This window comes from Macaca nemestrina, chromosome 17, assembly GCF_043159975.1.
Source record: "Macaca nemestrina isolate mMacNem1 chromosome 17, mMacNem.hap1, whole genome shotgun sequence".
Classification (NCBI taxonomy): Eukaryota; Metazoa; Chordata; class Mammalia; order Primates; family Cercopithecidae; genus Macaca; species Macaca nemestrina.
This window is the reverse complement of record NC_092141.1, coordinates 65,880,612-65,896,143: the sequence shown is the minus strand read 5'-3', so window position 1 is coordinate 65,896,143 and position 15,532 is coordinate 65,880,612. Positions and strand designations below refer to the sequence as shown.

Below are 15,532 nucleotides of genomic sequence, written 5' to 3'. Positions count from 1 at the left end.
CGGGCAGGGATGTAGATCCAAACTAGATCACAGGATAAGGGAAATGGATTCCATTCATAGAGGAGATAATGGCACAGAAGTCCAGCAACTATTTATTTCCTTCACTTTAATATGCTCAGGCTCACCTACTGATTTTGGTTTAATTCAGGCCAGTGTTAATATGACCTGGTTTTTCCAGAATGCATATCCTGATTTGGTGAAGGGCCAGGAGGTGATTCCCAGATGCTGGAGATAGGCCATCCCAGCCTGGGATTACTTATTTGTACTAATAAATCTGACCAGAGTTAATTGAGAGTTTAAAGCAAAACAGCATAGCTGTCTACTTTGCTCAAGTATTTTACAAATACAGATTATGAGAGTGGATAATAATATCTGGGATAATTGTTTTTTTGTTTTGTTGTGGGTTTTTGTTTTTTTTTTTTTGAAACAGAGTCTGGCTCTAGCCTAGGCAGGAGTGCAGTGGCGCAATTTCAGCTCACTGCAACCTCTGACTCTTGGGTTCAAGCGATTCTCCTGCCTCAGCCTCCCGAGTAGCTGGGATTACAGGTGCTCACCACCACACCCAGCTAATTTTTGATTTTTAGTAGAGACAGGGTTTCACCATGTTGGCTTGTTTGGTCTGGAACTCCTGACCTCAGGTGATCCGCCCCCCTCAGCCTCCCAAAGTGTTGGGATTACAGGCGTGAGCCACCGTGCCTGGCCTGAAATAATTATTAATAATTATTAAATTGATGGCATTTGATTGCTGAGCAAGAAGAATCTAAAATGATGAATGGGTTATAGCGTCAGGTTTGCTTTATTTTTTTTTTTCCTCTTTCTTGATGGTGATTTCTGTGTTTGTGTGTATGTGTCGGCTTCAGAGCCATTCTTTATCATTCTTCCTTTTCCTAGGGCATATGCGGCCAGCAAAGAATCACATGCCACTTTGGTGTTTCATAATCTCCTGGGCGAGATTGACCAGCAGTATAGCCGCTTCCTGCAAGAGTCGAATGTTCTCTATCAGCACAATCTACGAAGAATCAAGCAGTTTCTTCAGGTATGATGAGAAACTGAGGACAAGGAGAAACAGGACCCGTAGAGTCGGGTGTTAGCGTTCTTTCCTGGAAGCATTTCTTTTCTCATTTGGCTAAATAACGAGAATCTTATCTTGTATTTTCAATTACAGGAGAAGTAATTAGTCCTTTCTCAAAGCTCTGTATACTTACCCGTGAGCATCATTACCTGAGAATCACTTCTCTTGTCATAGTTGAAGTAATAAAGTGATTGTTTTGTTTTTTTTTTTTTTGAGATGGAGTCTCACTCTGTCGCCCAGGCTGGAGTGCAGTGGCATGATCTCGGCTCACCGCCAGCTCCACCTCCCGGGTTCACGCTATTCTCCTGCTTCAGCCTCCCAAGTAGCTGGGACTACAGGCGCCTGCCACCATGCCTGGTTAATTTTTTGTATTTTTAGTAGAGACGGGGTTTCATCATGTTAGCCAGGATGATCTCGATCTCCTGATCTCGTGATCCACCCGCCTCGGCCTCCCAAAGTGCTGGAATTACAGGCATGAGCTACCATGCCTGATCATAAAGTGATTGTTACATTAATCATACATGTTAGCATGTTAACCGGGTCCACTGATAGGAAGATGACTCTCACTGTTACATGTTAAAGGTTTGACCATAATGGGATACTTCTTGAATAAGTCAGTTGCTTCCCTGCAAGAGCAGGATAGCATACTGTGTAAAGACTCAGACAAGGCCAGGCATGGTGACTCACGCCTGTAATCCCAACACCTTAGGAGGTTGAGGTGGGAGGATTGCTTGAGCCCGGGAGTTTGAGACCAGCCTGGGCAGCATAACGAGACACCATCTCTACAGAATTTTTTTTTAAAAAACTAGCCAGTTGTGGTGGCATGTACCTGTAGTCTTAACTACTCAGAAGGCTGAGGTGAGAAAATCACTTGAGCCTGGGAGGTCGAAGCTGCAGTAAGCTGTGATTGCGCCACTGCACTCCAGCCTGGTGGACAGAGTGAGACCCAGTCTCAAAAAAAAAAAGACTCAGGCTAGTGTGCCTTCTGTTACAGAAATAGTAACGACCTCCCCTTCGCCCACCCACAGAGAGCCTTCACCCAGGCTCTGAAGCCTTTGTTCTGTTCTTTCCTAGAGTAAATGCTTTCCTTGATGAATACATTAGTTTTAAGGTGCCACAGTTCAGTCCACATCTCCATGGTCTGCTACTGATTTTCATTCTCTTTCTCTCCTACTTACAGAGCAGGTATCTTGAGAAGCCAATGGAGATTGCCCGGATTGTGGCCCGGTGCCTGTGGGAAGAGTCACGCCTCCTACAGACTGCAGCCACTGCGGCCCAGGTGAGACCTGAGACAAAACAAATCCCTGGTCTGGGAGGAATGGAAAATCAAACAACTTTATAATGAGATAAATTATTAGATCTACTAAAAAAGAAAGAAAATAAATTAAATAGATCAATAATCATAAAAATACATCGAAAAACTCTTAAAAAAAAGAAAGTTCCACCCCCCAAAATACATTGAAAAAACTCTAAAAAAAGAAAGTTCCACCAAAAGAATCCAACAGACCTAATGGTTTGACAAACTTTTTTTTTTTTTTTTTTTTTTTTTGAGACGGAGTTTTGCTCCTGTTACCCAGGCTAGAGTGCAATGGCGCGATCTCGGCTCTCCACCTCCAGGGTTCAAGTGATTCTCCTGCCTCAGTCTCCCGAGTAGCTGGGATTATAGGCATGCGCCACCACACCTGGCTAATTTTGTATTTTTTTTTTTTTTTTTTTTTTTTTTGAGACGGAGTGTCGCTCTGTCACCCAGGCTGGAGTGCAGTGGCCGGATCTCAGCTCACTGCAAGCTCCGCCTCCCGGGTTCCTAATTTTGTATTTTTAGTAGAGACGGGGTTTCTCCATGTTGGAGACCTCCCGACCTCAGGTGATCCGCCCACCTCGGCCTCCCAAAGTGCTGAGATTACAGGCGTGAGCCACTGTGCCCGGCCTGTTCTGACAAACTTTCATAGTACAGATTATTCCAATATCATTCAAACTTTTCCAAAGTATAGGAAAACAAGAGATGTTTCCAGCTTATTTTATGAGGCTGGAAAAATCCTCATATCAAAACCTAAAAAACAGCCAGGAGTAGTGGCTTACACCTGTAATCCCAGCACTTTGGGAGGCTGAGACAGGCAGATTGCTGAGCCTCAGAAGTTCAAGACCAGCTGGGGCAACATAGCGAGAACTCATCTCTATTTTTTTCTTTTTTTTTTGAGACAGAGTCTTGCTCTGTCGCCCAGGCTGGAGTGCGGTGGCGCCATCTTGGCTCACTGCAACCTCCACCTCCCAGGTTCAAGTTGATTCTCTTGCCTCAGCCTCCCGAGTAGCTGGACTACAGGTGTGAGCCACCACGCCTGGCTTAATTAAGCATGATGCACAGTAGTGAAACACTATTCTCAGTAAAACTGCAAAAGATAAGGATGTCTTTTACTCTTGATACTTTTCTGAAGGATCCAGCCTATCCCAAAAAAAAAAAAAAGAAATGAGGGTACAAATATTGGAAAGCAAGGGACAGAATTCTTATTATTTACAGATAGACAGGTCTTCCTAGAAGATCCAAGAGAAACAAAACTAACAATAACAATTAGAACTAGCAAGGTTTAGAAAGGCCATTGTATACGAGATAAATATTTTCAGAATCTGCAGTTCCTGTATACAGTGGCATTAGTAACCTATTAGAAGATGTAATGAAAGTAAAGATCTGGGCCAGGCAATGGTGTCTCACACCTGTAATCCCAGCACTTTGGGAGGCCATGGTGGGTGGATCCACGAGGTCAAGAGATTGAGACCATCCTGGCCGACATGGTGAAACCCCATCTCTACTAAAAATACAAAAATTAGCTGGGCATGGTGGTACGCGCCTGTAGTCCCAGCTACTCAGGAAGCTGAGGCAGAAGAATCGCTTGAACCTGGGAGGCAGAGGTTGCAGTGAGCTGAGATTGTGCCACTGCACTCCAGCCTGGCAACAGAGCAAGACTGTCTGAAAAAAAAAAAAAAAAAAAAGAAAGCAAAGATCTGATTCATAATAGTAAAATGAAATGTATGCAATTTGCATATACTATTGGTATATATGGGAAAATATCTGGAAACATATATACTAAATCATTAAAGTAGTTGGTCATAGGAGACTTTTTTACTTTCTGTGAAGGGTTTTACTTTCTTTAATATCCTATAATCAGGGACATTTTTTCTTTTTCTCCCTGACCCCCTGCTTTTTAAAAAATTGTGGTGAAATACACATAACATTACATTTCAAATTTACCATTGTAAGCTTTTGTTTTTTGAAACAGTCTCACTCTGTCACCCAGGCTGTAGTGCAGCGGTGTGATCACAGCTCACTGCAGCCTCAACCACCTGGACCCTTGTGATCCTCCTGCCTCCTGCCTCAGCCTTATGAGTAGCTGGGACTACAGGCATATGCCACCATGCCCAACTAATTTTTTTTTTTGGTAGAGGTGGGCTCTTGCTGTGTTTCCCAGGCTGGTGTTGAACTCCTGGGCTCATCAACTGATGAGAGAGAGCTCTCCAGGCAGAAAGAAGATCATGTTCAAAGACAGAAACAGAAACATGTATTCTTGGGAGAAGTATAGAAAGTTCGGCATCTGATTGGGTCGGGAAGATGAGTTAGTCAAGGCCACGTGATGATGTTTTAATTAGTCATGCCAAGCAATGGGGCTCTGGAAGAGCAGTTTACCACAAGGAGCCAACTGCTTTGATATGAACCCACAGCCCTGCCACTTGCTCTGTAACCTTAAGTAAACAATTTTTACTCTCTCTGTTCCTCTAGTGGGAGTGATAATTATACCTTCTTCATAGAATTCATACATGTAAAATGCTTAGAACAGTATCTGACACATAAATGCAAAACAATTTAACTGCTTTCTGCTGCTGCTGACATCACTATCATCACCCTCACCATTACTGTAGGAAATGGGGACCCAGTGAAGAATGTTTTGTATTTTTGGTAGAGATGGGGTTTCACCATGTTGACCAGGCTGGTCTCGAACTCCTGACCTCAGGTGATCCGTCCACCTCGGCCTCCCAAAGTGCTGGGATCACAGGCATGAGCCACTGTGCCCGGCCCCAGTGAGGAATTTTAAGCAGAAAACTGATATGCTCAGGTGTGAGTGAGGTGGTAGATAACATTTACTGTGCAGTGCCCTTTAGCCCAAGAGGTTAGCACACAGGCACTTGCCCAGGCAGCACTAGGATTTTCTGTTACGGAAAACCTTTGTATTTTATCCTGCTCCACAATATAAAAATATGTGGTTTAAGTCAATTTGGATAGAGACTCCAACTTACCATGGGAGGTAGGAAAGCCAAAGGTATCCCAAGGATGTTTTCAATTGGATGGATTAGGGGTCTGCAAACTGTGACCGTGGCCCAAATCCAGCCTGCTGCTGTTTTGTAAATGAGGTTTTTTCGGAACCCAGCCACACTCGGTTATTTATGCATTATCTGTGGCTGCTTTTGTGCTGCAGTGGCAGGGCTATTTGTGGCAGGGACTATATGACCCAGGAAGCCAAAAATATTTACCTTCTGTCCCTTAGAGAAAAAGTTTGCAACCCCTGATATGAAGCTGTAAGTTGGATATTTGTGGCCTCAACCCAGGCCTCACTGCTATTTTTTCTGTTTATGATATCTGGCATGCTCTTAAGTGTCTAGAATGGGTTAAAGATAGAAGAATGGATGTACCCTGCTACCAGGGGCTGTCAGGCTAGTCGGGATTATAAGTACACAAACACTCAAAGTGGGAAAAACTCAGAAGAGGATGTGTGTCATTTTGTCTAAGGAAGTTGAATAAGATTTTGCAGGAAAGGAAACATTTGAACTGAATTTGAAGGTGAGTGAGTTCAGGTGTGTTTGGGCTAAAGCCCAGGCCAGGCTGAGTGGATAGCGGGTGGGGAGGGAGTGTGGAAACACATTGCATGCAGGAAAGAGTGGGGAGTTTGGGGCGACCGAAGCACAGGGAGGGAAAGTTTAAGTTATCAATTGTGTGAAACAGCTTTCTGTGTTGGCCTGAGATGTTTACAGCTGGAAGCAGTGGGGAGCCAGTGAAGTTTTTTATAAAGGTATTAGAGGTGGGTTTCTGTGGGTGATCATTAATCACATGTTTTCCCCCTTTAAGTGTAGTCCTACTTGAGAAATAGACATGGGAGTGGAATGAAGATTAAAACATCAGCTGTATAGGTAAAACTAGAATGGAAAGTGTGGCTTGAGCTGGTAACCATAGGGGCTTTCCGATGCCTGTGCCCTGAGTTAGATCTTGGTGTGGGGAGAGCCTGGGTGTGCAGAGCAGCACCCTCACGCCACCCCAGCCATCCATATGGAGCTTCAGCCGCCATAGACCAACACTCACTGAAGGCAGAGGGATAGGCCTCTAGACCTGCTTCTAGCAACCAGGCTGCTGCTCTTGCTTGTGGTGGGCCCTAGTAAGGCAAGAGTGAGAGGAGGGAGACACCAGCTTGGTGCTGGGTTCTTTGAAGATCTGTGTGTGCACAGAGTCTTTCTCTCCATCTTACCAATCAGGTGAGTCACTGTCACTGTGGGAAGTAGTAGGGGTAGGGGCATGGGTCACCTTCCCAAAACTTCTAAGAAGTTTGTATTCTATGGGCTTGGATAGGGACCATGGGAAAGGAAGAGAATGGTTGCCCATAAAACTGGCTCTAGTGCAGCCTCAAACTTCTGGACGTAAGTGATCCTCCCACCTCAGCCTCCCAAGTAGCTAGTACGTATATGCCACCACGCCCAGCTAATTTAAAATTTTTTTTTTTTTTTTTTTTTTGATTGAGATGGGGTCTCTCTCTATGTTCCCTGGGCCGATCTCAAACTCCCAGCCTCAAGTGATCCTCCTGCCTTGGTTCCCAAAGTGCTGGGATTATAGGTGGGAGCCACCATGCCCAGCCCAAACCTGTAATTTTTTTTTTTTTTTTTTTTTTTTTTTTTTTTGAGATGGAGTTTCACTCTTGTTGCCCAGGCTGGAGTGCAGTGGTGCAGTCTTGGCTCAACACAACTTCCACCTCCCAGGTTCAAGCGATTCTCCTGCCTCAGCCTCCCGAGTAGCTGGGATTACAGGCACGCGCCACCACGCTCAGCTAACTTTGTATTTTTAGTAGAGACGGGGTTTCTCCATGTTGGTCAGGCTGGTCTCAAACTCCAAACCTCAGGTAATCCGCCCGCCTTGGCCTCCCAAAGTGCTGGGATTACAGGCGTGAGCCACTGCACTGGGCACAAACCTGTAATTTTTTTTTTCTTTTTTTTGAGGCGGAGTCTCACTCTGTCGCCCAGGCTGGAGTGCGGTGGCCGATCTCGGCTCACTGCAAGCTCCGCCTCCCAGGTTCACGCCATTCTCCTGCCTCAGCCTCCGGAGTAGTTGGGACTACAGGCGCCCGCCACCTCGCCCGGCTAATTTTTTTGTATTTTTAGTAGAGACGGGGTTTCACCGTGTTAGCCAGGATGGTCTTGATCCCCTGACCTGGTGATCCGCCCGCCTCGGCCTCCCAAAGTTCAGGGATTACAGGCGTGAGCCACCGCGCCCGGCCACAAACCTGTAATTTTTAAGTTTCATATGCTATTTTTTTTAATTTCTTTAATTAATTAATTCATTCATTCATTCGAGATGGGGCCTTACTATGTTGACTAGGCTAGTTTTGAATTCCTGGCCTCAAACAGTCCTCCCACTTCAGCCTTCCCAAGTGCTGAGATTATAGGTATGAGCTGCTACATCTGGCCTTCTTTCTTCTTTTTCTTTTTCCGTGTGCTATTTGACCTTTTCCAAGGTACCAGCCTCCCCTTCTCCCTGAGATATCTTTTGATATGGAATTTCATCCCTAGGGCAGGACTTTTTTTTATTATCCCTCAGAAATATACTGGACACCATGTTTAAGTAGACATCCAACATCTGCTGTCATAAATTGTTCTGAATTTTTTGACATGCTTGCCCATAAGCTTTTCGAAGGCATAGACCATATCTTAGCTGAACATGTGGTCTCTTAGTGCAGTTCATAGAGGGGGTTTATGGTATGACCTATGTAGTGTCACCTGTATAGTGACAGCACCACTGCCTCTGTTTCCCTTCCTCTCATGATGGCAGCGGCATCTCAAGCCAAATATGGGGTATTCCTCTCCCCATATTTCTGTGTTCACATGTGCATTGACCTCCTTTTTGGCAGCAAGGGGGCCAGGCCAACCACCCCACAGCAGCTGTGGTGACGGAGAAGCAGCAGATGCTGGAGCAGCACCTTCAGGATGTCCGGAAGAGAGTACAGGTGATGCAAGTTACAAGCCTTGGGCAGGGAGCTTTTATTAATTTTTTTTTTTTTTTTTTGAGACAAGGTCTTGCTTTGCTGCTCAGGCTGGGCTGCAGTGGCATGATCACAGCTCACTGCAGCCTTGACCTCTCAGGCCCAAGCAGTTCTCTTACCTCATCCTCCCAAGTAACCAGGACCGCAGGCGTGCACCACCACGCCCAGCTAATTTAAAACAAAATTTTGTAGAGATGGGGGTCTCCCTGTGTTGCCCAGGCTGATCTCAAACTCCTGGGCTCAAGTGATCCTCCCAACTCAGTCTCTCAAAGTGCTAGGATTACAGGCGTGAGCCACTGCGCCTGGCCACCAGGGAGCCTTCTCTTGGGGATACTGCCTGCAAGTCCTCCATGTATCTTTTTTGAGGTTTTGGCTTCATTTGAATTCTCCTCCGATACGTTATTTTTTCTGTTCCCAAGGAAATCTTTTTTTACTTCTGTTTTTTTGTTTACTTATTTTAAACAGGATCTAGAACAGAAAATGAAAGTGGTAGAGAATCTCCAGGATGACTTTGATTTCAACTATAAAACCCTCAAGAGTCAAGGAGGCAAGTGAATATTAGAGACGTTAAAATCTCTAGAAAGTGAGTTTGTGTTGTTGAGTTGAAAGAGTCATTTGTCTTAACTCTTAGATCTTAAGGCGGTCGGGGCGCAAGGGAGTTACGGGTGCTCAAAGGAGCCTGGTCATTAAGGACAGGAGTATTCCCTCAGGTCAAGGAGTTTTTCCTTCCTCCGCAGACATGCAAGATCTGAATGGAAACAACCAGTCAGTGACCAGGCAGAAGATGCAGCAGCTGGAACAGATGCTCACTGCGCTGGACCAGATGCGGAGAGTAAGGGCATCGGTCGGACCACTTCCCCTGTGTGTCTCGCTCACTTGCGGGATTTCAGCATCTTGTGGCAGAACTTGCTTGGTTTCTAAGAAGTTCCTGCTCTGGAGTTGACTAAAGAATGTGGTTAGAGACTGCCTGAGGAAATGTTTTCTGACTTTGTTTTGGTTTCCAACCAGAGCATCGTGAGTGAGCTGGCGGGGCTTTTGTCAGCGATGGAGTACGTGCAGAAAACTCTCACAGACGAGGAGCTGGCTGACTGGAAGAGGCGGCAACAGATTGCCTGCATTGGAGGTCCGCCCAACATCTGCCTAGATCGGCTAGAAAACTGGTAAAGGATGAAAGAAGCTTTTCCTTTCTTTCTCGAAAGCTAGATTGAATTCTGATCTTAACTGCAGGCCCACAGAATTGGTACTCTATCTCCAACGTGGGGACTTTTCCATATTCAAATTTAACCCAATAATTAAAGTTTTTACTTTATTTCGGCTGGGCGGAGGCCAAGATGGGCGGATCACTTGAGGTCAGGTGTTGGAGACCAGCCTGGCTAACATGGTGAAAACCCATTTCTGCTAAAAACATAAAAATTAGCCGGGCATGGTGGTGCATGCCTGTAGTCCCAGCTACTCTGGGCGGCTGAGGCAGGAGAATCACTTGAACCTGGGATATGGAGGTTGCAGTGAGCCGAGATTGCACTACCGGATACCAACCAGCCTGGGTGACACAATGAGACTCCATCTCAAAAAAATAAAAATAAAATAAAGTTTTTACTTTATTTGGAGAAACTTTGTTTAAAAAAATGTATTTATATTATTATATTTTAAGTATATATATATATATATATATATATTTTTTTTTTTTTTTTTTTTTTTTGAGACGGAGTCTCGCTCTGTTGCCCAGCCCAGGCTGGAGTGCAGTGGCGCGATCTCCGCTCACTGAAAGCTCCGCCTCCCGGGTTCACGCCATTCTCCTGCCTCAGCCTCCCGAGTAGCTGGGACTACAGGCGCCCACAACCGCGCCCGGCTAATTTTTTATATTTTTAGTAGAGACGGGGTTTCACCGTGGTCTCGATCTCCTGACCTTGTGATCCGCCCACCTCGGCCTCCCAAAGTGCTGGGATTACAGGCGTGAGCCACCGCGCCCGGCCTATTTTAAGTATATTTTACTTGATTCAATTAAGGCTTTTGGTTTAACTGTATTTAACAGATAAACAAAACTTTTAATTTTAGTTATTTTAGTAATCTAAAACAACGCATGCCCTTTTTAAGGGGAAAAATCCAAATACAGAAAATTAATCAAGTGAAGAAAAAAATTTTTTTTTTTTTTTTGAGATGGAGTCTCGCTCTGTTGCCTAGGCTGGAGTGCAGTGGTGCGATCTCCCCTCACTGTAAGCTCCGCCTCCCAGGTTCACGCCATTCTCCTGCCTCAGCCTACCAAGTAGCTGGGACTACAGGCGCCCGCCACTATGCCCGGCTAATTTTGTATTTTTAGTAGAGACAGGGTTTCACCGTGTTGGCCAGGATAGTCTCAATCTCCTGACCTCCTGATCCGCCCGTCTCGGCCTCCCAAAGTGCTGGGATTACAGGCGTGAACCACCGCACCTGGCCGAAGAAAAGATTTTTAAATTAAATCATCAGCAGTACTGGTAGTTAAAATTTTAGTTGACGCGCAGTCTAGACATCTGTCATTATGTATATACACATAAAGACAGAAATTTATACAGTTTATATTAGCAGGATCATTTTTTTTTCTTTTTTTGGAGTCAGGGTCTCACTGTGTTACCCAGTCTAGAGTACAGTGATGCAATCATGGCTCACTGGAGCCTTGACCTCCTGGGCTCAAGCAATCTTCCCACCTTTGCCTTCTGAGTAGCTGGGACTACAGGTGTGCACCACCACACCTGGCTAATTCTTAAATTTTTTATAGAGACAGGGTCTTACTTTGTTGCCTGGACTGGTCTCAAACTCCTGGGCTCAAGGGATCATCCCACTTTGGCCTCTCAGAAGCGCTGGAATTATAGATGTGAGCTGCTGTGCCCAGCCCAGGATCTTTATATGCTTTTCTGTAATCTGCACTTTTACCTTCATCCAGTAAATCTTACTGCACACCCTTCATGTGCAAGGCCCTATAGTGAGCATGTTGCACCAGCTTGCCCTAGGAGACACTTGAGATACAGAGCCTGAACTGGAAATTTAGGGCAACTCTACATGAGAATGCCTGTCTATTCATATCCTCACTAACCCCGAGTGTTGTTAATTTACTGAAAGCAGTTTTACATGCTTCCTGACCAGGGAACGAAGAAGCTTAAGTTCTGGGAATGGGAGGATAGAAGTGCCAGAAAAGAGTTAGGGAGTTCAGAAATCCCTGCAGCAGTCCTTCTCCCTCTCCTTTCACTTTCTGTCTTTCTAGTCTTTTGGTTTATTACACTAGTGATAAACCATCAAAGAATGATGGAATGATGCTAAACTTCTCTATTCTTTTTTTTTTTTTTTTTTTTTTTTGAGACTAGAGTCTCACTTTGTCACCCAGGTTAGAGTGCAGTGACACGATCATGGCTTGCTGCAACCTTCTCCTCCCAGGTTCAAGCAATTCTTAGCCACAACCTTCCAAGTAGCCAGGATTACAGGCCCATGCCACCATGCCTGGCTATTTTTTTGTGTTTTAGTACAGATGGGGTTTCACCATGTTGGCCAGGCTGGTCTCAAACTCCTGGTCTCAAGCGATCCACCTGCCTCGGCCTCTCAAATTTCTGGGATTACAGGTGTGACCCACTGTGCCTGGCCTAATATTCTCTATTCCTGGAGATAGATTTAATGAGCTTTTTCTTACTCTCTATTCACTTATTCCTTGTGCATGTTATCAATGTCTTGAAACATAATGTTGTGTCCTTTGATCAGTTGAAGGCGGACATTGAAAAGGTTTATGGGGATTGGGTGTCGTGGCTCACGCCTATAAATCCCAGTGCTTTGGGAGGCAGAATCAGGAGGATTGCTTGAACCCAGGAGTTTGAGACCAGCCTCGGCAACAAAGTGAGGTCCCATTCCTACAAAAATTTAAAAAACTAGACATGTGCCATTACACTTCAGCCTGGGTGACAAGAGTGAGACTCCATCTCAAAAAACTAAACAGGCATGGTGGCACACACCTGTAGTTCTAGCTACTCAGGAAGCCGAGGTAGGAGGATCACTCGTGTCCAGGAGTTGGAGGAGGCAGTGAGCTATGATCATGCCATTACACTGCACTGGGCCACAGAGTGGGACCCTGCCTCAAAAAAAAAAAAAAGAAAGAAAATAAAGGGCTCATGTAGTTCAAGCCCTTCTCTTCATGAGAGGGGAAGCTAAGGCCCATGATGGTGAAGGGCCTGGCAAAACTTGCACAGATAGTGTGTGACAGAGCTGGCTCAAATCCATCTTTGTGAGCTGTCTGTGTTCATAGACAAGTTAGGATGAATAAGGTAAGTGCTAAATTTCATATTTCATGTTCTGCATATCTGGGCTCAGATGCTTGTCATTTTCCAATGATAACTCCATCAATGCCTCCTAGTGGTATAAATTTTAATACTTTTATGCCCAGGCCCCTCTTAGAGATTTGAGATTTTAGGAAGGAACTAGTAATAAAAGATAAAATAAATTATTTTCTGGCCAGGCGCAGTGGCTCACATCTCTAATCCCAGCACTTCAGGATATTGAGGCAGGTGGATCACCTGAGGTCAGGAGTTCAAGACCAACCTGGCCAACATGGCAAAATCCCATCTCTACTAAAAATATAAAAATTAGCCAGGAGTGGTGGTGGGTGCCTGTAATCCTAGCTACTTGGGAGACTGAGGCAGGAGAATCACTTGAACCTGGGAGGCGGAGGTTGCAGTGAGCTGAGATTACACCACTGCACTCCAGCCTAGGCAACAGAGTGAGACTCTGTCTCAAATAAATAAATAGGCCAGGCACAGTGGCTTACACCTGTAATCCCTCAGGAGGCTCAGGCAGGAGAATCGCTTGAACCCGGGAGGTGGAGGTTACAGTGAGCTGAGATTGCACGACTGCGCTCCAGCTCAAAAAATAAGTAAACAAATAATAACAAATTATTTATTTATTTATTTATTTTCAGCATCCACCCAACGTGGTGAATAATTCCTCTTTTCTTAATGTCACTGAACTGTAAACTTAAGATAAAAAATTGTAAATTTCATGCTATGTATATTTCACCACAATTAAAAATATTCCTTGTTCTTATTGTAGAGGTCTCCATGTCTCCAGTATTTCCTGCCCCTTCTCCATCTCACTTATATACATTCACTTTGGTAATTAACACCTTTCTTAATTTATTGGCAGGATAACGTCATTAGCAGAATCTCAACTTCAGACCCGTCAACAAATTAAGAAACTGGAGGAGTTGCAGCAAAAAGTGTCCTACAAAGGGGACCCCATTGTACAACACCGGCCGATGCTGGAGGAGAGAATCGTGGAGCTGTTCAGAAACTTAATGAAAAGGTAACTTAGCATCCTTGTCCCTTTCCCTCATCTAAAAAACACCTAAAGACTCATGTGGTAGAGTGAGAGGCGGGCTGACTGCCGTGGCGTGTGAGCCCATCTTCTCTTTCCTCAGTGCCTTTGTGGTGGAGCGGCAGCCCTGCATGCCCATGCATCCCGACCGGCCCCTTGTCATCAAGACCGGCGTCCAGTTCACTACCAAAGTCAGGTAGGCCACGCCACTCCTGTTTCCAGTAGAGATTTTACTGAGGGACACCATTAGGGTAGAGTTGGTGGCCAGGGTCATTCTTTCCAGGTGTGGTGTCACAGGCAGTACACTGTTGTGCATATGAAATTTGTTTCCATACTAGCTGCTTGCTCTCTGATTCTGATGTCAAAAGCAAAAGAGCAGTCATCTTTTCGAAGGTACCTGGGCATATTCCTATGATTGCAGACCTGGAGTCTCAGACCACAGCTTCTCCTTCTGCCCAAGGGACAAAATAATGTCATCTATTTTCTGTTCTTTGAGGCTATACTTCCCTGTGGATTTTAAGGGAAAGAGTAAGGCTTAGTGATGGGGAAGCTGAGAGGCCCCAGGGCAGGTGGGTGGTGGGCCTGTAGGGTGAGGTGTTACTTTCACACTCAAGTCAGAACAGGTGTGCTGGCGTTTTGACCTTCTGCAGCGAAATTTCCCTCCTCAGAAACTTAGTATGGTGTTGGGTTTCAGGATTAATAGAACAAAATGCCAGCATGTGTTCCTGTAATATTTTTCTTTTTTTTTTTTTTTTTTGAGACGGAGTCTCGCTGTGTCGCCCAGGCTGGAGTGCAGTGGCTGGATCTCAGCTCACTGCAAGCTCTGCCTCCCGGGTTTTTACGCCATTCTCCTGCCTCAGCCTCCCGAGTAGCCGGGACTACAGGCGCCCGCCACCTCGCCCGGCTAGTTTTTTGTATTTTTTAGTAGAGACGGGGTTTCACCGTGTTAGCCAGGATGGTCTCGAACTCCTGACCTCGTGATCCGCCCGTCTCGGCCTCCCAAAGTGCTGGGATTACAGGCTTGAGCCACCGCGCCCGGCCATATTTTTCTTTTTTTTTTTTTTTTTTTTTTTTGAGACGGAGTCTCGCTCTGTCGCCCAGGCTGGAGTGCAGTGGCGCTATCTCGGCTCACTGCAAGCTCTGCCTCCCGGGTTTACGCCATTCTCCTGCCTCAGCCTCCCGAGTAGCTGGGACTACAGGCGCCCGCCACCTCGCCCGGCTAATTTTTTTGTATTTTTAGTAGAGACGGGGTTTCATTGTGTTAGCCAGGATGGTCTCGATCTCCTGACCTCGTGATCTGCCCATCTCGGCCTCCCAAAGTGCTGGGATTACAGGCTTGAGCCACCGCGCCCGGCCAAATATTTTTCATTATATGGCTTTGATTGTCCTTTTGCGAATCTCTCACAGCTTTAAGTTGTTAGTTCTCAGGCGTTTTCTCAGTACCTTTGGCTTGAAGGGGCGATATTCATCCTTTGTTTTTGAGACAGGGTCTCACTCTCACCCAGGCTGGTGTGCAGTGGTGTGATCTCAGTTCACTGCAACCTCCACCTCCCAGGTTCAAGTGATTCTTGTGCCTCGGCCTCCTGAGTAGCTGGGACTAGAGGTGCTTGCCACTATACCCAGCTAATTTTTTTTTTTTTTTTGAGACAGTCTCACTCTGTCGGCCAGGTTGGAGTGCAGTGGTGTGAACTGGACTCACTGCAACCTCCACCTCCCGAGTTCTAGTGATTCTCCTGCCTCAGTCTCCCTGAGTAGCTGGACTGGCACACTCCACCATGCCCGGCTGATTTTTGTATTTTTAGTAGAGACGGGGTTTCTCCATATTGTCCGGGCTGGTCTCAAACTCCTG

At 45.6% G+C, this 15,532-nt stretch overlaps 1 protein-coding gene across 12 annotated transcripts in view; it reads left to right on the top strand.

The window, feature by feature from the left end:
• LOC105472413 (signal transducer and activator of transcription 3) overlaps nucleotides 1–15,532 on the top strand; it is an 86,938-nt gene that overhangs the window by 51,605 nt on the left and 19,801 nt on the right. For all 12 annotated transcript variants that reach the window (XM_071083163.1, XM_071083159.1, XM_071083161.1 and 9 more), the window contains exons 3-10: nucleotides 892–1,036; nucleotides 2,253–2,351; nucleotides 8,227–8,322; nucleotides 8,824–8,905; nucleotides 9,096–9,190; nucleotides 9,367–9,518; nucleotides 13,513–13,671; nucleotides 13,787–13,879. In XM_071083163.1, the coding sequence (XP_070939264.1) occupies nucleotides 892–1,036; nucleotides 2,253–2,351; nucleotides 8,227–8,322; nucleotides 8,824–8,905; nucleotides 9,096–9,190; nucleotides 9,367–9,518; nucleotides 13,513–13,671; nucleotides 13,787–13,879 (921 nt within the window). The remainder of the gene's footprint in view (nucleotides 1–891; nucleotides 1,037–2,252; nucleotides 2,352–8,226; nucleotides 8,323–8,823; nucleotides 8,906–9,095; nucleotides 9,191–9,366; nucleotides 9,519–13,512; nucleotides 13,672–13,786; nucleotides 13,880–15,532) is intronic.